At 46.1% G+C, this 24,585-nt stretch overlaps 1 protein-coding gene across 5 annotated transcripts in view; it reads right to left on the bottom strand.

Annotated features, from left to right (window-relative positions):
- Positions 1-24,585, bottom strand: part of LOC134910378 (NLR family CARD domain-containing protein 3-like) — a 323,407-nt gene that overhangs the window by 203,173 nt on the left and 95,649 nt on the right. For all 5 annotated transcript variants that reach the window (XM_063918341.1, XM_063918331.1, XM_063918360.1 and 2 more), the window contains one exon: positions 1,419-1,687. In XM_063918341.1, the coding sequence (XP_063774411.1) occupies positions 1,419-1,674 (256 nt within the window). In that variant the 5' untranslated portion in view covers positions 1,675-1,687. The remainder of the gene's footprint in view (positions 1-1,418; positions 1,688-24,585) is intronic.

Below are 24,585 nucleotides of genomic sequence, written 5' to 3'. Positions count from 1 at the left end.
CAAACAACCAACGACCTGCTGACACTGCATCTACTGAAGCAAGTACCAACAGGCGTCGGCGATGCCGATAGCGATCCCTATATCTGTTTGTGACAAAGTATTCACGCCTGTCGACATAAGTCGACTAAAAAGCTATAGTGGGTATATCTGACCAGGGAACACACAGAGATACATGCACAACACACAGATTACAAGCCCATTTATCTAAAATAGTGTTATAGTGTCGATTATATAGCACTAAACACTGTGCCCCCCCACGTTTGCACTGTTTTCATTGCTATGGCGGGGACATGGAGAAAAATGGCGCTGAAACGTGTTGTGAGGGCTAAGCCCCGCCCCTTCTCGGCACGCTTCAGCCCGCTATTAATATAGTGTTTTTATATGCCGGCGGGGTCCCTATACGGTGTCTACACACTGTATAATGCATTTTCGCCCTTAAAAAAGGTACATACCGTTGTATGTAAATTATTAGCTGGCTCAGTAATATCATGTTATCCTGTTGTCTTGGTGATGGTATACACTTGTCCCTATAGTAACCTGGATTGACTCCCTGACTACTGCTCTGCACATTGGACCTCATTCAGAGTTGTTCGCTCGCTAGCTGCTTTTAGCAGCCGTGCAAACGCTAAGCCACCGCCCTCTGGGAGTGTATTTTAGCTTAGCAGAAGTGCGAATGAAAGGATCGCAGCGCTGCTACAAAAAAAGATTGTGTAGTTTCTGAGCAGCTCGAGACCTACTCCTAGCTTGCAATCACTTCAGACTGTTTAGTTCCTGTTTTGACGTCACGAACACGCCCTGCGTTCGGCCAGCCACGCTTGCGTTTCCCCAGGCACGCCTGCGTTTGTATCTGACACGCCTGTGTTTTTACACACACTCCCCGAAAACGGTCAGTTACCACCCAGAAACACCCACTTCCTGTCAATCACTCTGTGACCAGCAGTGCGAATGAAAAGCGTTGCTAGACCTTGTGTGAAACTGCATCGGCTGTTGTGAAAGTACGTCGCGCGTGCGCACTGCGCCGCATACACAGAAGTGCCGCTTTTTTACCTAATCGCTGCGCTGCGACCGAAAACAGCTAGCGAACAACTCAGAATGACCACCCTTGTGTCATCATGGATGCGCCCAGAAACCAGCCGGGGCTTCTGGACGATCTGCACTGGGTGTTCATCTATAAAGTAAGGGAAGCACACTATTTGTGTTTATTCTTGACGAAAGATGCAATAAACGACATCTGAAACATTGAAATATTATTGCCACTCTGGTACCATTATTTGAAAACTAAGGAGTGCTGCCATTCTTCCTGTCTATTCACGCATCATATACATGCTCCTAGGATTGCACCCAGATATTAAAGATTTGGTATGTGGAGTGCCTGTCATCTGCTGTGTACATATACATATTTATTTAATTTTACTCACCATTTTCTTTCGTCATCTGCTTTTTCGACTTTTTAACATTAAGAAAGAGTTCACAAAAGATTGATGCATTTTCTTCTCCAAGACAGTCTATAAGATCTAATAATTTTCTGACTTGTTTTCTGGGCCCCCTTTCATATGCCACATCCTCATAATCATCTTTTGATAGCAACTGCTTTTTAATGGCATTATCAAGAATCGAGTCAATGTAATATTCAAGTTCATTTATCAGCTGTATTCGGTAAGTTTGCAAAAACATACATGAAGAGAGTCTAGAAAACAAAACAAATATACATTATGTGATTGCTAAATTCTATGTTATTCTACTTTATCGTGTCTTAACTTAAACATAACCAACTCTTCAAGTGCAATGTATTATGGTACTGGCAGGGGGTAATTCCAAGTTGATCGCAGCAGGATATTTTTTAGCAGTTGGGCAAAACCATGTGCACTGCAGGGGAGGGCAGATATAACATGTGCAGAGAGAGATAGATTTGGGTGTGGTGTGTTCAATCTGCAATCTAAATTGCAGTGTAAAAATAAAGCAGCCAGTATTTACCCTGCACAGAAACAAAATAACCCACCCAAATCTAACTCTCTCTGCACATGTTATTTTTGCCTCCCATGCAGTGCACATGGTTTTTACCCAACTGCTAAAAAATTTCCTGCTGCGATCAACTTGGAATTACCCCCCATGAGCACTGCAGGGGAGGCAGATATAACATGTGCAGAAAGAGTTAGATTTGGATGGGTTATTTTATTTCTGTGCAGGGTAAATACTGGCTGCTTTATTTTTACACTGCAAATTAGATTGCAGATTGAACACACCCCACCCAAATCTAACTCTCTCTGCACATGTTATATCTGCCTCCCCTGCAGTGCACATGGTTTTGCCCAATTGCTAACAAAAATCCTGCTGCGATCAACTTGGAATTACCCCCTGGCAGTTAGGGAATATAAATTAGCATTTTAAAGAAGTCATTGACAAATTTGTCCAAAATCTATAAGATAGCTCTACAATAAAATATATATGATACAGAAAAGAGGATTACAAAATAGCATCTTATCTAAAAGGTCACTACATTTTACACATAGGAATACTGCATAGTGACCCTCATTCCGAGTTGATCGCTAGCTGCTTTCGTTCGCAGCGCGGCGATTAGTTGAAAAAGCAGCACTTCTGCGCATGCGTATGGTGCGCACTGCGCACGCGCGTCATACTTTCACGCAAAACTATGTAGTTTCACACAAGGTCTAGCGACGCTTTTCAGTCGCACTGCTGATCGTTCAGTGATTGACAGGAAGTGGGTGTTCTGGGTGGAAACTGACCGTTTTTCGAGGGGTGTGTGTAAAAACGCAGGCGTGCCCGATAAAAACGCAGGAGTGGTTGGGGAAATGGGGGAGTGGCTGGCCGAACGCAGGGCGTGTTTGTGACGTCAAAACAGGAACTGAACAGTCTGAAGTCATCGCTAGCTAGGAGTAAGTTTCGAGCTGCTCAGAAAATGCACAATCTTTTTTGGAGCAGTTCTGCGATCCTTTCGGTCGCACTTCTGCTAAGCTAAGATACACTCCCAGAGGGCGGCGACCTAGCGTTTGCACTGCTGCTAAAAGCAGCTAGCGAGCGATCAACTCGGAATGAGGGACAATAACTACACTGCTCACATAACCATACTAAAACAAATCTAAACAATCTTGGTAAAAATAGGCTATACAAAAACAAACATATTAACAAAGCAAACAAACATAAAACAAATTATGCAAACTAAAACAAGGAAAGAGCGCAATTGTGCAGTAGTTTTGCATAATGTGAAACCCAAAGAGACAATTGTGCATACATTATTAAGTGGAGGCTTGTCTGTTTCAATTATAACAGAAGGGAGCTTCCTTTTCCCCGGAGACTAGCACCAAACCTGGAAGATCTGCAGAAGCGTCATACATAGGCTTACCATACTATCCCTTAAACCGGGACACTCATCAATTACACAGGTTGGGATGCAGTTACATTTCCGGCAGCCTGGATCCCAGCAGTCAGGATACCGACACCGGAATGCCGCCAGCCACAATCGCGGCTCACAGGGGCTGGTCCCACCCGTGGGTGTCCACAACACCCATAGAGTTGGAATAGAACCTGTGGCGAGTGCAGCGAGCCACCGAGCCCGCAAGGGGCTTTCTAGCGCTCACCCCGCTGCGGGCAAGTTGACTGCTGGGATGCCATTGACTGACAGCATCCCAACTGTCGGTAATATACTGATCCCCATAGGTTCTCCAGCTGCATAAACATGGTGAAATGCAGGTTTAAAGTGAGCCAGTCACAGAACCTGTGTAATTCACGACTGTCCCGGTTTAAAGGGATAGTATGGTAAACCTAATTACATGCCTCTTGAGCAAACCTCCCAAATGTCCTGTTTTTGGTGCAACAGTCCTGATTTTGGTGTACTATTGTGCAGTTTCGCAATAGGACGTGCACTTCTGGGGGGGGGTTGGAGGTGTTACACTGCTGCTCGCTATGGATACAGCTTGATAAAGTTCACAGACGTAGATGAAACATGTCACTAGTATAGCCCCTAAACCTTGTCACTAAGTGCAGCTACAAAAACACCTTATAGTGCCGGAATTCCTGGAAAGTTGCATGATATACTCAGAGCGGTGAGAGGAGCCTGCAGTGTGTACACATTGGGCCGGAATCGTGCGGAACGCCCATTGCTTATTCACTTCATGCCTTCGAAGTGTGAGGGATGCTGGTGGATGATCCATAAATATACCTTTATGTGCAGAGTTCAATACTTTACAGTTGGAGTGGGGTACGCTTATCTCTATACACCTCCCAACACCATTCTGCATCACTGGGTGATATATTAAATTAAAAGTAAAGTACTACATTTTGGAATATTTTTAGGCTTTCGGTTTCCTCTAAATACACCATGAGGATAAGAAGACCGTGACAAGCAGAGAAAAACTAAGCAAAATTGAAAGGACCATCCAGAAACTCTGAAAAGGTATGTATTATATGAATTAATATTTTATTGTACAGTATATTTTCTTTGCATACTTACATTGTAGAACACATTATTCCCAGCTTGTGAATGATGTCATGTTGAAATGTATACATAGACCTACTGTACATCATGAAACATCATGCGGCTATTACAAAATAAGTTATAGATAGAACAGTTCAGCTGAATATTTGACAGCACATATGCAAAGCAAAGCTAAATCACTTCATGAAATTCATATCAAATGTACACCGTGCTCAAAGTGATTCTCTTTTCAAAACGAAGAACTTCATGAAGTTACATAAAACATAATGATCTGAGTTTTGACCAATTATAAAATGACGAAGATATGCAGACAGGAAAGGCACCAGGCATGGACTAACTAACATCGGATAACAGTAGGTGGTTATCACAATAGTATTTCTGGTACTTAAATTGGGTCATGTGGCTGTTATATGCAATATTTTTAAAATGTAAAAATAAAAATTATAGAAAGCATTTTTTCAGCAAAATAAGTGCTAAAATTAAAATTGGGGTACATATAATTGGTATAAGTATATATTTGGGTTATTTTAGGGGAATTAAAAAAAAAAGTGGAAACAGACCAATTACTCCCAACTGCAAGTCTAAAAACACTTGTCCCACTCATAAAGCACCCCAGTATACAGTACCTGTCCCATACCTTGTACCCCAATTTCCATCATTTTGCACTTTTTCATCCCAAAGATGACGTCATTATTGGCCAATTAAAAATAACTAAAAACTTTTAAGTGCCTAATTACGGTAGTAATTCAGGGTGTTGTCCCAGAACCAAATCCTGCCATTTTTAACTTAAAATAGTGATTTTCCCCAAGTTTATCACCAGCTCTAAGTTGGTGAATTGAAATTTGCGGTAAAATTACCACACAAAAAAATAATAATAGGATTTTAATACCTGCCGGTAAATCCTTTTCTCTTAGTCCGTAGAGGATGCTGGGAACTCCAAAAGGACCATAGGGTATAGACGGGATCCGCAGGAGACATGGGCACACTATAAGACTTTGAATGGGTGTGAACTGGCTCCTCCCTCTATGCCCCTCCTCCAGACTCCAGTTAGAGAACTGTGCCCAGGGAGACGGACATTTCGAGGAAAGAATTTATTGTTTAAACACTGTGAGTGTCATACCAGCTCACACCTCGAACATGCCTCAGAACGTGGCATTCAATAGAACACCAGCCGACGGCATGAAAAATATACAGCAATATGCTGACCGAAAATGTAACACAACCTGTGTGTAAACACGGCCAATAATAACATACCGCATGCCATGGCATGAATAACGTCAGCAACAGACTTGACTGAAAAGAAACACCACATGAGTGTAACCACAACCAATAGCTGCAGATCCAGTACGCACTGGGACGGGCGCCCAGCATCCACTACGGACTAAGAGAAAAGGATTTACCGGTAGAAGGATGCTTGGAACTCCAAAAGGACCATGGGGTCTATACCAAAGCTCCAGACCGGGTGGGAGAGCGCGGACGACTCTGCAGCACCGATTAAGCAAACAATGAGGTCCTCATCAGCCAGGGTGTCAAACCTGTAGAACTTAGCAAACGTGTTCGACCCCGACCAAGTAGCAGCTTGGCAAAATTGAACCGCCGAGACTCCTCGGGTCTCCGCCCAAGAAAAGCCCACATTCCTGGTAGAATGGGCCTTCACCGACTTCGGTAACTGCAATCCAGCCGTAGAATGAGCATGCCGAATCGTATCCCAGAACCAGCGTGCAATAGTCCGCTTAGAAGCAGGGACCCCAATTTAGTTGGGAGCATACAAGACAAACAGAGCCTCTGTGTCCCCAATCTGAGCCGTTCTGGTGACATAAATATTCAAAACTCTGACTACATCGAGAGACTTCGAATCAGCCAAGGCTTCAGTAGGCATAGGTACCACAATAGGCTGGTTCCTGTGAAACGCAGAAACCACTTCTGGCAGAAATTGTTGCCGAATTCTCAATTCTGCTCTATCCACCTGGAAGATAAAATAGGGGCTCTTATGAGACAAAGCTGCCAATTCCGACCCCCGCCTTGCGGACGCCAGGGCCAATAGCATGATCACTTTCCAAGTGAGAAATTTTAACTCAACCTTTCGGAAAGGTTCCAACCAGTGTGACAAAAGAAACTGCAACACCACGCTAAGGACCCATGGTGCCACTGGGAGCACAAATGGAGGTTGTACGTGCAGCACTCCTTTCACGAAGGTCTGAACTTCTTGAAGAGTGGCCAATTCCTATTGAAAGAAAATTGATAAGGCCGAAATCTGCACTTTAATGGAGCCTAACTTTAGGCCCGCATCCACACCTGCTTGCAAAAAATGGAGAAAAATGACCCAGCTGAAATTCTTCCGTAGGAGCCTTCTTGGAGTCACAACAAGACACACACTTCCTTAAAGCTTTGCCGTTACTCCTTTTCTGGCCTGAAGCAATGTGGGAATGACTTTACCGGAAATACCCTTTCGGACTAGGATATGACGTTCAACCGCCATGCCATCAAACTCAGCCGCGGCAAGTCTTGATACACGCCTGGTCCTTGCTGTAACAGGACCTCTCGTAGAGGAAGAGGCCAGGAATCTTTCAAGAGCAAGTCTTGAAGAACTGGATACCAAGCCCTCCATGGCTAGACCGGAACAATGAGGATCGCCTGAACCTTTGTTCTTCTTATGGTTATCACCTTCGGAAAGAGTGAAAGTGGAGGGAACACACAGACCGACTGAAACACCCACGGTGTCACAAGGGCGTCCCCAGCTATTGCTTGAGTGTCTCTTGACCTGGAACAATATCCTTGAAGTTTCTTGCTGAGGCGAGACACCATCATGTCAAATTGAGGAATTCCCCAAAGACTTGTCACTTCTGTGAAAACTTCTAAATGAAGACTCCACTCTCCTGGATGGAGATCGTGTCTGCTGAGGAAGTCTATTTCTCCATTGACTAATACCCGGAACGAAGACCGCTAATAAAGCGTTTACATGCCTTTCCGCCCAGCGAAAAACTTTTTCGGCTCCTGCCATTGCCGCTTTTCTCCTCGTTCCGCCCTAGTGGCTTACTTACGCCACCGCTGTTAAGTTGTCCGACAGAATTAAGACGGACAGATTGCAAAGAAGATGTTCTGTTGTAAATAGCCCTTAATTCCAGTATGCTTATTGCAGACAAGCTTCCCGGCTTGACCTTTTCCCCTGGAAAAACTGCTCCCCAGTCTCGGAGACTTGTATCTATGGACACCAGGATCTAATCCTGGATCCCGAACCTTCGTCCCTCTAGAACAGGGGTTCTCAAACTCGGTCCTCAGGACCCCACACAGTGCATGATTTGCAGGTAACCCAGCAAGTGCACAGGTGTATTAATTACTCACTGACCCATTTTAAAAGATTCACAGGTGGAGCTAATTATTTCACTTGTGATTCTATGAGAAGACCTGCAAAACATGCACTGTGTGGGGTTCTGAGGACCGAGTTTGAGAACCTGTGCTCTAGAAGCTGAGAACTGTGAAGCCACCACAGGAGAGATATCCTGGAAAATAGGATTATTTTCCGGTGCATGTGCAGGTGAGACCCGGACCACATGTCCAACTGGTCCCGCAAACCACTATGGTATTTGACCTGCTCACCGAATGGCCTCGTAGGCCGCAACCATCTTCTTCATCAACGGAACATATTGATGGGTTTCCACTGTTGAAAATCTGTTCCGACTCTGGATCCTCAAATCTCTTTCCACAGGAAAAAAACAAATTCTCAACAGGTCAGTATCTACTCTTATTCCCAACTCCTACATCTGCGTCGTTGAGATCAACAGCGATCTCCTGTGTTGAAGAACTGTCAGAGAGAAACAACGATTTGTACCTCTTGTTTCTTGACCTCGCCGTAGTCAGGAGAGCGTCCCATTATAGAATAATAATGGCTCTTACTATTGAAGAAAACCCATCATACTGCCATCACTCCGGTGAAATGACAATGACAATCCTGAATAGCAAACCCAGGTAAGCTTAATACGTATGAAACCGCATTTAAAACCTCTTTCTTCTTTTACAGGCTGGAGATCCCTGCCCTGAGAGATTTCATCTTGTAGTTCAACTTCTTAAGTAGAAATCTTTTGGGGATTGTTCCGACCGAGCTGTCCGGCTCAGAAGCACGAAAAAGCTTGAATAACAGCTTTTTCCTTTCTTCCTTTTTTTTTTTTGTGACAGGGACAGCAGGACAATGTCCTGATCCTGAACCAACCCTTGTATGGCATCGCATACTACCTCCCCGCCTAGAGGAGAATCGGTAAGATCTATTTTAAAAATCAGTGAGGGGAAACATCTGGAAAACTCGAGTAAGTCCACCTTTTGACCTTATTCTTAACTCAATGGGGTATATTTACTAAGATTCGTATTTTCCCGTTTGAGGTCAAAGTTCAATCACGAATGACATCGAAAGTGTAAAGTTGCAACTTTTTGAATTTAGTACGAATAATTTACTAAGCTGCCGTATTCTGCATTTTCGGATTTACCGATGTCGATGTCATTCGTTTTTTTTGGCAGTGTTTTACGTGAGTGACTTGTAAAACACTGCCGACTTTAATACAATGAATCTCGGCCGGATCTGAGAGATCCGTGCTGGGCTTCATTGTGCACCTTTGTAAAAAATGAAATCAGTGTTAAATTTAAAAAAAAAATTGCGTGGGGTCCCCCCTCCTAAGCAAAACCAGCCTCGGGCTCTTTGAGCCGATCCTGGTTGAAAAAATATGGGGGGAAAAATGTCAGGGGTTCCCCCATATTTAAGCAACCAGCACCGGGCTCTGCGCCTGGTCCTGGTTCCAAAAATACGGGGGACAAAAAGCGTAGGGGTCCCCCGTATTTCTGAAACCAGCACCGGGCTCCACTAGCCAGATACATAATGCCACAGCCGGGGGACACTTTTATATAGGTCCCGGCGGCCCTGGCATTACATAACCAACTAGTCACCCCTGGCCGGGGTACCCTGGAGGAGTGGGGACCCCTTCAATCAAGGGGTCCCCCCCCTCCAGCCACCCAAGGACCAGGGGTGAAGCCCGAGGCTGTCCCCCCCCCCCCCCCCCATCCAAGGACTGCGGATGGGAGGCTTATAGCCGTTTTTTTCAAAAAATGAATATTGTTTTTAGTAGCAGTACTACAAGTCCCAGCAAGCCTCCCCCGCAAGCTGGTACTTGGAGAACCACAAGTACCAGCATGCGGTGGAAAACCGGGCCCGCTGGTACCTGTAGTACTACTACTAAAAAAATACCCCAATAAAAACATAAGACACACACCTTGAAAGTATAACTTTAATGCATACATCCACACCTCCATATACACATACTTACCTATGTTCACACGAGGGTCGGTCCTCTTCTCCATGTAGAATCCATGGTGTACCTGTTGAAAAAATTATACTCACAAAATCCAGTGTAGATGGCTCCTCTTTTAATCCATTTGTAATCCACGTACTTTGCAAAATAACAAAACGGATACCCGACCTCGCACTGAAAGGGGCCCCATGTTTTCACATGGGACCCCTTTCCCCGAATGCCAGAAACCCCCTCTGACTTATGTCTAAGAGGGTTCCTTCAGCCAATCAGGGAGCGCCACGTTGTGGCACCCTCCTGATTGGCTGTGTGCTCCTGTACTGTATGACAGGCAGCACCCGGCAGTGTTACAATGTAGCGCCTATGCGCTCCATTATAACCAATGGTGGGAACTTTGTGGTCAGCGGTGAGGTTACTTTCGGTCAACCGCTGACCACAAAGTTCCCACCATTGGTTACAATGGAGCGCATAGGCGCTACATTGTAACACTGCCGGGTGCTGCCTGTCATACAGTACAGGAGCACACAGCCAATCAGGAGGGTGCCACAACGTGGCGCTCCCTAATTGGCTGAAGGAACCCTCTTAGACATAAGTCAGAGGGGGTTTCTGGCATTCGGGGAAAGGGGCCCCATGTGAAAACATGGGGCCCCTTTCAGTGCGAGGTCGGGTATCCGTTTTGTTATTTTGCAAAGTACGTGGATTACAAATGGATTAAAAGAGGAGCCATCTACACTGGATTTTGTGAGTATAATTTTTTCAACAGGTACACCATGGATTCTACATGGAGAAGAGGACCGACCTTCGTGTGAACATAGGTAAGTATGTGTATATGGAGGTGTGGATGTATGCATTAAAGTTATACTTTCAAGGTGTGTGTCTTATGTTTTTATTGGGGTATTTTTTTAGTAGTAGTACTACAGGTACCAGCTGGCCCGGTTTTCCACCGCATGCTGGTACTTGTGGTTCTCCAAGTACCAGCTTGTGGAGGAGGCTTGCTGGGACTTGTAGTACTGCTACTAAAAACAATATTCATTTTTTTGGAAAAAACGGCTATCAGCCTCCCATCCGCAGCCCTTGGATGAAGGGGGGACAGCCTCGGGCTTCACCCCTGGTCCTTGGGTGGCTGGAGGGGGGGTACCCCTTGATTGAAGGGGTCCCCACTCCTCCAGGGTACCCCGGCCAGGGGTGACTAGTTGGTTATGTAATGCCAGGGCCGCCGGGACCTATATAAAAGTGTCCCCCGGCTGTGGCATTATGTATCTGGCTAGTGGAGCCCGGTGCTGGTTTCAGAAATACGGGGGACCCCTACGCTTTTTGTCCCCCGTATTTTTGGAACCAGGACCAGAGCCCGGTGCTGGTTGCTTAAATATGGGGGAACCCCTGGCATTTTTTCCCCCATATTTTTTCAACCAGGGCCGGCTCAAAGAGCCTGAGGCTGGTTTGGCTTAGGAGGGGGGACCCCACGCATTTTTTTTTATAAAAATATCACTTTCCCACCCCTTCCCACTGATAAACATGCACGGATCTCATGGATCCGTGCATGCCTATCCAAACACGGGGAAAAAAAGCAGGTCTGTTTTTTTTTTAGCACTTTTTCACGAATTGTATTTCAGCACGGCAGTGTTTGGCTATTGTCGGCAGTGTTTGTGATTGGCACTTTTTAGTAAATTACCGATTTCTACCAAATTGCAGGCGTATTTGACCGATGGTGTATTGATTCGTGATTTTTTCCTAGGACTTCCAAAATAATACGAATGCCCTCATCACTGCCGAGATTTTTGCTTAGTAAATTCCCGAAATGACACTTTGAAGAAAAAACGTCATCTCGGTCAAAATAGGGACCTTAGTAAATATACCCCAGTGTGTCAAGTCCATTCCAGGACTGACTGAAGAGTATTAGACGAGTTCCCACCGGTGTGGGCTCCAGCAAGATAGACCCAGCGACCTGCGGTGGATGTGGTAGAAACAGAGGACGATATCTGCTTCTGCGAACTTGAAAAGGCTGCAGACCTCTTACCTTTTCACCTTCCTCTACCTGCAAAGAAGGGGAAAACAAAACGGTATCCAACCAGTCAAAATGACTGCATCACATAAAAAATGCGTCACCAACCGTTGTGAGGGAACACAGCTCAAGACGGTAGACTTACCAGTGGTACCTGCCCAAACCAGGTTACACCCTCATAGGGAAATACTGACTCCAGTATTTCTCGGAGTCAGTGCATACTTCTTGTAGTCTCACGGCAGCATGCTGCAATGTTCTAGATAAGACCCAACGTAAGGAATATTCCATCTTTCCCCAGGGTACTTAAATCGGATAACAAGGTAACCGACCATTTGTGAATACAAGCACTCCCCCATGCGTATGTAATGCAAAACACATAATTAAAATATCACTTAGCTTCCTGTATACGATCCTTTGACAGGGCCCCGGGCAGACCAGGAGTTGACTTTCACTTTATTCTATCCACGGCGGGAAAAGAATAAACACTCGTACTCCTCGAGAAGATATAAGACCATCTCGTCACGGCTGACCTAGAGCTTTATCAACAGAGTGACCAGCACATGAAAAGGAACAACTTTACTTCAGCATTCAATAGAAATCGTAATATGAATATACATATTTAAATACACATATACACACATATTCTATATATATACACATCATACATATATGTATTTTGTCAGGAACAGCAGGGTCCCTAGTGACATTAATGTGTTCTGAATGTGTATGAACATGTACTGAATGTCATTGTTGTGGATCTAACCAGGAAACATTATGGTCGACCTAAAACATAGTATTCGTCGACAACAGGGAGTAGTAACCGGGCAAAATAACATACTTGGGACCCCAAGGGGTCTGAGGGAAATATATATACATAATGTTAATATCACTCCCCCACAAATACTACCACGTCTGTGCTAAAGCTACAGTTCAAGGTATCCGTACTATACATATATATACATATACGGGTATAGGTTTTTGTTTTTTTTTCATGTTAATTTACACCCAGTAATAGAGTTGGTGCCGACACGGTCACCCACATACGACTGTGTCTTCCCATACAGTGTTTACTTTAGAAAACCTTACAACTACCAACATGCTGACACTTCCTCTACTGAATCAAGTACCAGCAGGAGTCGGCAGAGGGATACCATAGCTCTTTGTGACAGAGCCCATACACATGTCGACACACGTGTACTACATCGCTATAATGGGTAGGATCCTGACAGGGAAAACACAGAAACTTTTTTTACAACTCATTAACCACACGCACATTTATACATACAGTATATAGTGCATCTTATATGAGCCCATAGTGCACTAAGCAACTGTGCCCCCTCCGTTTTACACTGTTAGTTTTTTTCACAGCGTTTTGGCGGGCCAGCGTCTCTGTGAGGAGAAAATGGCGCTGTATAGAGTTGTGAGGGCTAAGCCACGTCCCCTGCTCGGCGCGCTGCAGCCTTGCTAATTTTTCACAGTTTTTTACTGGCGGGGGTCTGTATACAGTGCCTATGCACTGTATACTGCTTTGCCAGGATATTATATGAGGTATAATTGCTGCCCAGGGCGCCCCCCCTGCGCCCTGCACCCGTGTAGTGCCGCCTGTGTGTGGGAGCAATGGCGCGCAGTGCGACCGCTGCGCGGTACCTCAGAGACTCTGAAGTCTTCTGTTCTTCTAATACTCACCCGGCTTCTTTCTTCTGGCTCTGTGAGGGGGGTGACGGCGCGGATCCGGGAACGAGCAGCTAGGCGAACCAAGTGATCGAACCCTCTGGAGCTAATGGTGTCCAGTAGCCTAAGAAGCAGAGCCCTTGAACTAAGAAGAAGTAGGTCTGACTTCTCTCCCCTCACTCCCACGAAGCAGGGAGCCTGTAGCCAGCAGGTCTCCCTGAAAATAAAAAACCTAACATAAAGTCTTTTCAGAGAAACTCAGGAGAGCTCCCCTAGTGTGTGTCCAGTCTCTCTGGGCACAGAGTCTAACTGGAGTCTGGAGGAGGGGCATAGAGGGAGGAGCCAGTTCACACCCATTCAGAGTCTTATAGTGTGCCCATGTCTCCTGCGGATCCCGTCTATACCCCATGGTCCTTTTGGAGTTCCCAGCATCCTCTAGGACGCATGAGAAAAGTTTTTGCGGACAATTGAATAGGCGTTTGTCAATTTTATTGTGGTAATTTTGCATCTTTTTACCGCTATTCACCAGATACTGAATTCCCCCCTCAGACAGAAGAATCTGCCTGACAGACTTTTTTCTGAATTGCAGTACTGATGCAGCGATGACTACATATAGGGTGTACACTACTGATATAATAGGAATCACATCGGGGTGCATGTTCACAAGCAAGCACTGAACGACACCGTTACATCACGCACAGAAGGTATATTGAGATGTTTGAGAGAAGTACCTTGAAAGGCTTGCTACCTACTCACCCATCAGCGAGTGCTAGGTGGCATGTGTCCCATGAACAAATACATGTTTTTCTGTGCTACTACAATATCTTGGAAATGTTATCATGCAAAGTTAGTAAGCTAATTTAAGGTATATTGCTCTGACAGCCACTGTATACCATGCTTTTCAGTTATATATTTTATTATTACTAGATGCAGCTCCCAATATGGTTTTATGACTGATTGCAAACAGCTCCCCAAGCAAAATTTTCACTTCAAATGAATATAGCTTTGTGCAAAGGATCCTATAAAAAGGTAAAACAAAATACAGTATTTAAAACTGATATTTAGAAAAAAAGTTAAGTACCTCTCTAATCTGTATTACTAAAGTACCAATGTAACATGTAAACCCTGGGCTCTTACAGGTAATCATGGACCATTTTTAAGACTGAAATAAATACATAGCATCCCATATATACAGTAACAGAATACGAAAGAGAGAGAGTGGCTTCCATCGTACTGACAACTGTACAAGATACTACTGCAAAGCAGCCGGCTGCACCATAAACCTCAAATTGCTGTAAATGCTATTTCACTCAGCTCTAAGATACAAAATAAAACATTTTCACCTGTTAGTACACTTATTACAATAACCAAAATAAAGCACTGCACATTAAATATTTTATAAAATGACACTGCATGGTAATAATTTTTAGTTTGATTACATTTCATTACAATTTTCCCATTTGTACTATGGGTGAAAACAGAGACATGTTACCGCCATTTTGGGGGTGGGAAGAGGTCAGGAATTTCTGTCGTAGGGATTTCTGATGACCCCCTATATGTTATATAAACTGTAATTCTTATATATAATTCTTGTTGTAAATCTGTAAATCATTAGCAATAATAATTATCTGTATTATCATCAGCCCATTTTACTCACTTCTTTAAAAAATAGGTGACTTATTAGCCGAGAAAGGGTTTGCTGGTGTCATTAATCAATGAAACAACTAATCCATCAAGTCTAATAAATCATAGAATAGAGTAATTCTGCGTATAGGTAGGTAATAATAAGAATTTACTCACTGGTAATTCTATTTCTCGTAGTCCGTAGTGGATGCTGGGAACTCCATAAGGACCATGGGGAATAAACGGGCTCCGCAGGAGACTGGGCACTCTAAGAAAGAATTAGGACTACTGGTGTGCACTGGCTCCTCGCTCTATGCCCCTCCTCCAGACCTCAGTTAGGGAAACTGTGCCCGGAAGAGCTGACACAACAAGGAAAGGATTTGGAATCCCGGGTAAGACTCATACCAGCCCAGGGGTTAAAGTGGGGGGGAACGAGGTGGAACTGAGTTTCACCACCTGTAATGGTAGGGGGAACTAGTTCCAACTCCTTCATTGCCCTGCACAGTAATTCCAACAGAAAAGCCCACCCCATCATCTGCGTCAATCAGTGATACAGGGGGCACTAGTGTTGCTGATGAGCTGCAGCCACCTACTCCTTTCTCAGGTCCTGGTGCCTCCATGGTCCTCCTCCAAGAGTTCCACCACCTCACCAGGACCACTTTAAGCCCTGTACCAGCCACACCAATCACACCGTACAACTTGTGATAACTATACCCAGTTAACTGTATGAATAACAACTGAGCCTCACTGAACAGATGGCTCAGAACAATAACCCTTTAGTTAGGCAATAACTATATACAAGTATTGCAGACAATACGCACTTGGGATGGGCGCCCAGCATCCACTACGGACTACGAGAAATAGAATTACCGGTGAGTAAATTCTTATTTTCTCTGACGTCCTAGTGGATGCTGGGAACTCCGTAAGGACCATGGGGATTATACCAAAGTTCCAAAACGGGCGGGAGAGTGCGGATGACTCTGCAGCACCGAATGAGCAAACTCAAGGTCCTCCTCAGCCAGGGTATCAAACTTGTAGAATTTTGCAAACGTGTTTGATCCCGACCAGGTAGCAGCTCGGCAAAGTTGTAAAGCCGAGACCCCTCGGGCAGCCGCCCAAGAAGAGCCCACCTTCCTCGTGGAATGGGCCTTCACAGATTTAGGATGCGGCAGTCCAGCCGCAGAATGTGCAAGTTGAATCGTGGAGCAGATCCAGCGAGCAATAGTCTGCTTAGAAGCAGGAGCACCCAGCTTGTTGGGTGCATGCAGGATAAACAGCAAATCAGTCTTTCTGACTCTAGCCGTCCTGGAAACATAGATTTTCAGGTCCACTACATCCAGCAACTTGGAGGCCTCCAAGTCCCCAGTAGCCGCAGGCACCACAATAGGTTGGTTCAAATGAAACGCTGATACCACCTTAGGGAGGAATTGGGTACGCGTCCTCAATTCTGCTCTGTCCATATGGAAGATCAGATAGGGGCTTTTACAGGACAAAGCCGCCAATTCTGAAACCCGCCTAGCCGAAGCCAAGGCCAAAAGCATGACCACTTTCCACGTGAGATATTTTAATTCCACGGTCTGAAGTGGCTCAAACCAATGTGATTTTAGGAAATCCAACACAACGTTGAGATCCCAAGGTGCCACCGGGGGCACAAAAGGGGGCTGAATGTGCAGCACTCCCTTAACAAACGTCTGAACTTCAGGCAGTGAAGCCAGTTCTTTTTGAAAGAAAATAGACAGGGCCGAAATCTGGACTTTAATGGAACCCAATTTAAGGCCCATAGTCACTCCTGACTGTAGGAAGTGCAGAAAACGACCCAGCTGAAATTCTTCTGTGGGGGCCTTCATAGCCTCACACCAAGCAACATATTTTCGCCATATGCGGTGATAATGCTTTGCTGTCACATCTTTCCTAGCTTTTATCAGCGTAGGAATGACTTCAACCGGAATGCCCTTTTACATCAGGATCCGGCGTTCACCCGCCATGCCGTCAAACGCAGCCGCGGTAAGTCTTGGAACAGACAGGGCCCCTGCTGTAGCAGGTCCTGTCTGAGAGGCAGAGGCCAAGGGTCCTCTGAGATCATTTCTTGCAGTTCCGGGTACCAAGTCCTTCTTGACCAATCCGGAACGATGAGTATAGTTCTTACTCCTCTCTTTCTTATTATCTTCAGCACCTATGGTATGAGAGGAAGAGGAGGGAACACATAAACCGACTGGTACACCCACGGTGTCACTAGAGCGTCCACAGCTATTGCCTGAGGGTCCCTTGACCTGGCGCAATATCTTTTTAGCTTTTTGTTTAGGCGGGACGCCATCATGTCCACCTGTGGCCTTTCCCAACGGTTTACAATCAGTTGGAAGACTTCTGGATGAAGTCCCCACTCTCCCGGGTGGAGGTCGTGCCTGCTGAGGAAGTCTGCTTCCCAGTTGTCGACTCCCGGAATAAACACTGCTGACAGTGCTATCACGTGATTTTCCGCCCATCGGAGAATCCTTGTGGCTTCTGCCATCGCCATCCTGCTTCTTGTGCCGCCCTGTCGGTTTACATGGGCGACCGCCGTGATGTTGTCTGACTGAATCAGCACCGGCTGGTTTTGAAGCAGGGGTCTTGCCTGACTTAGGGCATTGTAAATGGCCCTTAGTTCCAGAATATTTATGTGTAGGAAAGCCTCCTGACTCGACCATTGTCCTTGGAAGTTTCTTCCCTGAGTGACTGCCCCCAACCTCGGAGGCTTGCATCCGTGGTCAGCAGGACCCAGTCCTGTATGCCAAATCTGCGGCCCTCTAGAAGATGAGCACTCTGCAGCCACCACAGCAGAGACACCCTGGCCCTCGGGGACAGGGTGATCAGCCGATGCATCTGAAGATGCGATCCGGACCACTTGTCTAACAGATCCCACTGAAAGATCCTTGCATGGAATCTGCAGAATGGAATTGCCTCGTAAGAAGCTACCATCTTTCCCAGGACTCGCGTGCAGTGATGCACCGACACCTGTTTTGGTTTCAGGAGGTCTCTGACCAGAGATGACAACTCCTTGGCCTTCTCCGCCGGGAGAAACACCTTCTTCTGTTCTGTGTCCAGAATCATACCCAGGAACAGCAGACGCGTCGTAGGAACCAGCTGCGACTTTGGAATATTCAGAGTCCAGCCGTGCTGTTGTAGCACTTCCTGAGATAGTGCTACTCCGACCAACAACTGCTCCCTGGACCTCGCCTTTATAAGGAGATCGTCCAAGTATGGGATAATTATAACTCCCTTCTTTCGAAGGAGTATCATCATTTCGGCCATTACTTTGGTAAATACCCTCGGTGCCGTGGACAGACCAAACGGCAACGTCTGAAATTGGTAATGGCAGTCTTGTACCACAAAACGGAGGTACACCTGGTGAGGTGGGTAAATGGGGACATGCAGGTAAGCATCCTTGATGTCCAGTGATACCATGTAATCCTCTTCTTCCAGGCTTGCAATAACCGCCCTGAGCGATTCCATTTTGAACTTGAACCTCCTTATATAAGTGTTCAAGGATTTCAAATTTAGAATGGGTCTCACCGAACCGTCTGGTTTCGGTACCACAAACATTGTGGAATAGTAACCCCGTCCCTGTTGAAGGAGGGGAACTTTTATTATCACCTGCTGGAGGTACAGCTTGTGAATTGCCGCCAGCACTACCTCCCTGTCCGGGGGAGTGGCTGGCAAGGCTGATTTGAGGTAACGGCGAGGGGGAGACGTCTCGAATTCCAGCTTGTATCCCTGAGATACCACTTGTAGAACCCAGGGATCCACCTGTGAGCGAACCCACCGGTCGCTGAAGTTCCGGAGACGGGCCCCCACCGCACCTGGCTCCACCAGTGGAGCCCCAGCGTCATGCTGTGGATTTAGTGGAAGCAGGGGAGGATTTTTGTTCTTGGGAACTGGCTGTATGGTGCAGCTATTTCCCTCTACCCCTGCCTCTGGGCAGAAAGGACGTGCCTTTAATCCGCTTGCCTTTCTGGGGCCGAAAGGACTGTACCTGATAATACGGTGCTTTCTTAGGCTGTGAGGGAACCTGAGGTAAAAATGTCGACTTCCCAGCTGTTGCTGTGGAAACAAGGTCCGAGAGACCATCCCCAAACAATTCCTCACCCTTGTAAGGCAAAACCTCCATGTGCCTTTTAGAATCCGCATCACCTGTCCACTGTCGAGTCCATAATACTCTCCTGGCAGAGATGGACATTGCATTTATTCTAGATGCCAGCCGGCAAATATCCCTCTGTGCATCTCTCATAGATAAGACTACGTCTTTAATATGCTCTATGGTTAGCAATATAGTGTCCCTGTCAAGGGAATCAATGTTATCAGACAGGGAATCAGACCACGCTGCTGCAGCACTGCACATCCATGCTGAAGCAATAGCAGGTCTCAGTATAGTACATGAGTGTGTATATACAGACTTCAGGATAGCCTCCTGCTTTCTATCCGCAGGCTCCTTTAAGGCGGCCGTATCCTGAGACGGCAGTGCCACCTTTTTTGACAAGCGTGTGAGCGCTTTATCCACCCTAGGGGATGTCTCCCAGCGTAACCTGTCCTCTGGCGGGAAAGGGTACGCCATCAGTAACTTTTTAGAAATCACTAGTTTCTTATCGGGGGAAGCCCACGCTTCTTCACACACTTCATTCAACTCATCTGATGGGGGAAAAACCACTGGTTGCTTTTTCTCCCCAAACATAATACCCTTTTTAGTGGTACCTGGGTTAATGTCAGAAATGTGCAACACATTTTTTATTGCCGTAATCATGCAACGGATGCCCCTTGTAGATTGTGTATATGTCTCATCCTCGTCGACACTGGAGTCAGACTCCGTGTCGACATCTGTATCTGCCATCTGAGGTAGCGGGCGTTTTTGAGCCCCTGATGGCCTTTGAGACGCCTGGGCAGGTACTGGCTGAGAAGCCGGCTGTCCCACGGCTGTTACGTCATCCAGCCTTTTATGTAAGGAGTTGACACTGTCGGTTAATACCTTCCACATATCCATCCACTCTGGTGTCGACCCCGCAGGGGGTGACATCACATTTATCGGCACCTGCTCCGCCTCCACATAAGCCTCCTCATCAAACATGTCGACACAGCCGTACCGACACACCGCACACACACAGGGAATGCTCTGACTGAGGACAGGACCCCACAAAGTCCTTTGGGGAGACAGAGAGAGAGTATGCCAGCACACACCACAGCGCTATATAAACAGGGATTTACACTACACAAAGTGATTTTCCCTATAGCAGCTATAATATACAGTTTTGCGCCTAAATTTAGTGCTCCCCCTCTCTTTTTTTACCCTATTGAGCCTGGAAACTGCAGGGGAGAGCCTGGGGAGTGTCCTTCCAGCGGAGCTGTGAAGAGAAAATGGCGCCAGTGTGCTGAGGGAGATAGCCCCGCCCCTTTTTCGGCGGGCTTCTCCCGCTCTTTATATTAATATTATGGCAGGGGATTTTTACACATATATAGTTTATTAAACTATATTATGTGTTTTTTGCCATTTTAAGGTAATCTAATTGCAGCCCAGGGCGCCCCCCCCAGCGCCCTGCACCCATCAGTGACCGGAGTATGTGGTGTGCATGGGGAGCAATGGCGCACAGCTGCAGTGCTGTGCGCTACCTTAATGAAGACCGGAGTCTTCAGCCGCCGATTTCCAGGACGTTCTTCTTGCTTCTGGCTCTGCAAGGGGGACGGCGGCGCGGCTCCGGACGACCGAGGCTGGGCCTGTGTTCGATCCCTCTGGAGCTAATGGTGTCCAGTAGCCTAGAAGCCCAAGCTAGCTGCAAGCAGGTAGGTTCGCTTTTCTCCCCTAAGTCCCTCGTAGCAGTGAGTCTGTTGCCAGCAGATCTCACTGAAAATAAAAAACCTAATAAATACTTTCTTTTCTAGGAGCTCAGGAGAGCCCCTAGTGTGCTACCAGCTCGAGCCGGGCACAGATTCTAACTGAGGTCTGGAGGAGGGGCATAGAGGGAGGAGCCAGTGCACACCAGTAGTCCTAATTCTTTCTTAGAGTGCCCAGTCTCCTGCGGAGCCCGTCTATTCCCCATGGTCCTTACGGAGTTCCCAACATCCACTAGGACGTCAGAGAAAACTTCATTAACCTCTTCCCTGCTGGGAGTTTTCTTGCCCATTTGCTAAGCCACTTCTTGTGCTGGTCATATTCCACCATCAATATCAGTAATTTTTGTGGTTCTTGTTTCAGGTTTCTGTATGAATGATCGACAATGTTAAGGTCGACAGTCATTAGGTCGACCACTAGTGGTCGACATTGACATGGTCGACACATGAAAATGGTCAAGACATGAAAAGGTCAACATGGATTTTTGAATTGTTTTTGGTGGGCCATTTTTTCCGTAACATGACCAGAAACCCCAATTAGTGTACCGCGTCCCCTTGCATGGCTGGCAAGGTGCCTCACTCCGCTACCGCAGCGCTCGGCACAGGTTACTATTCCCAATCGTAGTCCACGTGGATGAAGTATGAAAAAGTTAAAACTCTATTTTTTTTTTTTTTTAAAGCCATGTCAACCTTTTCATATGTCAACCATTTTCATGTGTCAACTATTTGTCCATGTCAGTGTCGACCAATAGTGGTCAACCTAATGAGTGTCAACCTTAACACTGTTGATCATCTGAACGGATATCCTTGTTTCATGCATTCCATACGGCAAGTGGACCCAAGCCACAGGAGAAGCAGTGCCCTCATGCCAACACAGACCAGACTGTAAACTGGACCATTATTATGTGGAAAGAGACACGTGGGTAAGCTATTTCCCTGAACTAAGGGCCCTTTGCCCGCACTCACCTCTAAATCTGTTACATCATGGAAATAGACTACTGCCTGAAGTGTTCTTTGGATGCTTTAGGTAGCTCCACAGGACGCTCCGAATGGCTCTGCAGTAGTCCTACTGCCATTGTTCGCATCACACAACAGATCTAGGCAAATGTATGCAACTTCTGTTTGTGGAGAACCTGGCTCCTTCTATCTATCAATCAAATGGTTTTCGCAATTCTCACATCATGTCTCCTGTCTTATTAACCATGGACCATATTCACCTTATTCAGCATCAGCTGCAGTTTTGCAAAGTTAGCAAAACTACAACTGCTTGCGATCGCATGCTGGGGGCCACCTAGCACAGGGCAAGGCCGCCCAGCAGGCAAACGGCCGCCAGCGCTGCCATCGCAATTAAGTTGCAATCACATTGCTGTCCCCGCAAAATAAAGGATTCCCCACTGCCTGCGCAGCCAGCAAAGGCAGGTGCAGGTCGGCCATCTTACCTGTCACAGCAGCCGCAAAAAATGGTCTGAACCTGCCTGTGTTCCCCAAAGCCACGCCCCCACAATGCAGCGACGACGGTCCCATTCGCCCCGTCAAAGCCTCTGCCTGTCATTCGGGTGGAGGAGTTTGCATAAATGCGATCACATTGACCGGCCCATGCAGAATGGGCCCTGCACGTGTGCACTGGGCATTAAAATGGCATTATACAATCGCAGGTGCATGCGATGTTGAATAAGGCCCCATGTTCTCAATGCTCGACCACATAAATTAACAAGTCACTGTCTCCTACATGATATGAGCACTTATAGATACACTATAAGTTCAATGCTTCTAGGAACATCCTGATGATTTGATTGGAACTCTTTTTTATATTCCCCCATTTTAGGGACATAACAGATTACACCTTGTGGCAAATGGGACATTCATTTGCATCCAGCGATATAAGACTTGTATGTAATGCTACGTGTATATTGTAATGGAGTCTGTGACACAACATGGTTGCCAGCCTGTCCTCTAAGTGAACCCATATCTACATAGATATGGAAGTAGGACACTGATGTATACTGGGGAGTCAGAGGTTAGTTTATGGCTCTTACCTTATCTAAGAAGCTATAAACAACATTACAGAAAGCCAGGCCAGGCCAAGAAACCTGACCTATTGAAACTTAAGAATACAGCTGTTTAAAAAGTAAATCTAGTTTCTCACTACCCAGGTACACAGTATTGAGAGAGTTAAGCAAGGCTGGGGGCCGAAACTGTGAGGGGGTTTTATCTACCCCTCTCACCCACACTAGGGGGTATATTTACTAAGATTCATATTTGTGACGATTTGGTAGAAGTTTAATCTTGAATTGTATCGGTTGTGGGGGGTTTTCAACTTTTTGAATAAAGTGCATGTAATTTACTAAGCTGCCGAGTTGTCTTCTTTTGTATTTTCCGATGTCGATGTGATTCGTATTGTCGGGCAGTGTTTTACGGGAGTGATTAGTAAAACACTGCCAGATTTAACACAATTAATCCCGGCCGGATCAGTGAGATCAGTGCAGGGCTTCATTGTGTACATTATATGAAGCGTGGAAAGTGTTAAAATCCTAAAAATATTTGCATGGGGTCCCCCCTCCTAAGCATAACCAGCCTCGGTGACCACAAAGTTCCTATCATTGGTTATAATGGAGCACCGCTAAGCTACATTGTAACCAGTGCGCTCCTCCTGACTGGCTGTGCGCTCCTGCACTGTCAATCAGGAGAGTGCCAAGACGTGGCGCTCCCTGATTGGCTGGCAGGACCTTCACTGACAGAAGTCATGGGGGGTCCTGTCAGTCGGGAGCGTGGACCGGGTTTTTCGTTTTTTTATTTTAAACAAGTACGTGGATTACAAAGTTAAAGAAGAGGACAGAACGACGCAGGATTGTTTGTAAGTATCATTTTTATTTACAGGTACCTGTTAGGGTCTCCTGCCCTGTGCTGCCACGTCGTCATGGCAACCGGGAGACAAGTGCTAGCGGAGTAACCTGAGCGCAGCTGATACTCCGGTTCGGGTCTTTTGCTGTGCAGTGGTTATAGGCTCTGTGCATGGCAGGGGATCCGGTGCTGGTTTTTGTGCTCACAGTCTGTGAGGTCTGAGTGGGGCGTGGACAGCACCTGCTTTATAAGGCCTCTTTTCAGGGTAAGCAGATGCTGCTGAATCTTTGTTGGTTAGTCAGTTTCTGAAAGTTAGCCAGTACTGTGTAGCTTTGTATTTGTTTGTTGCTTACTGCAAATAGGCCTGGGGATTTGGTATTACACTCTGCCAATCCAGACCTAGCAGTAAGACTGGAGTCAGTCGTTTAGCTTGCTGGGGTTCTGTTACTACTCTGTGAACTTAGCAAGTTTGCGGCTGTATTCTAAGACTTGCCTGTCTAATCCTGTCTCACTGTGCTAGGTGTCAGGGGTCAGTTTAGTGGCAGTAAACCGAACCTGTGCACTGCAAGTGAGAATTAGGATTGTGGAGAATCTCCTTGTGTCTATCATTCCATCTCTGACCAAGGAGTTTACTGCCACACCCGTTGGTAACCCTTTAGGGTTTTGCTGTTGCCCTTAGCAACAGCATTTCGGGTTTTCTATGTATTAAAACACAACATCTTGCTTTTCACATCTGAGCAGTTCTAATACAAGGGAGATACCCAGTTCCTTAGCCTCTGGGCTTCTCTGTTCACGTTGTGTGTATTTTGTTACCCTACCACCTTCTGTGTACGTTATGTCATATTCCCTAG

Source organism: Pseudophryne corroboree, chromosome 1, assembly GCF_028390025.1.
Source record: "Pseudophryne corroboree isolate aPseCor3 chromosome 1, aPseCor3.hap2, whole genome shotgun sequence".
In the NCBI taxonomy this organism is placed as follows: Eukaryota; Metazoa; Chordata; class Amphibia; order Anura; family Myobatrachidae; genus Pseudophryne; species Pseudophryne corroboree.
The sequence above is the reverse complement of the archived record's forward strand: the minus strand, read 5'-3'. Positions and strand labels throughout refer to the sequence as shown.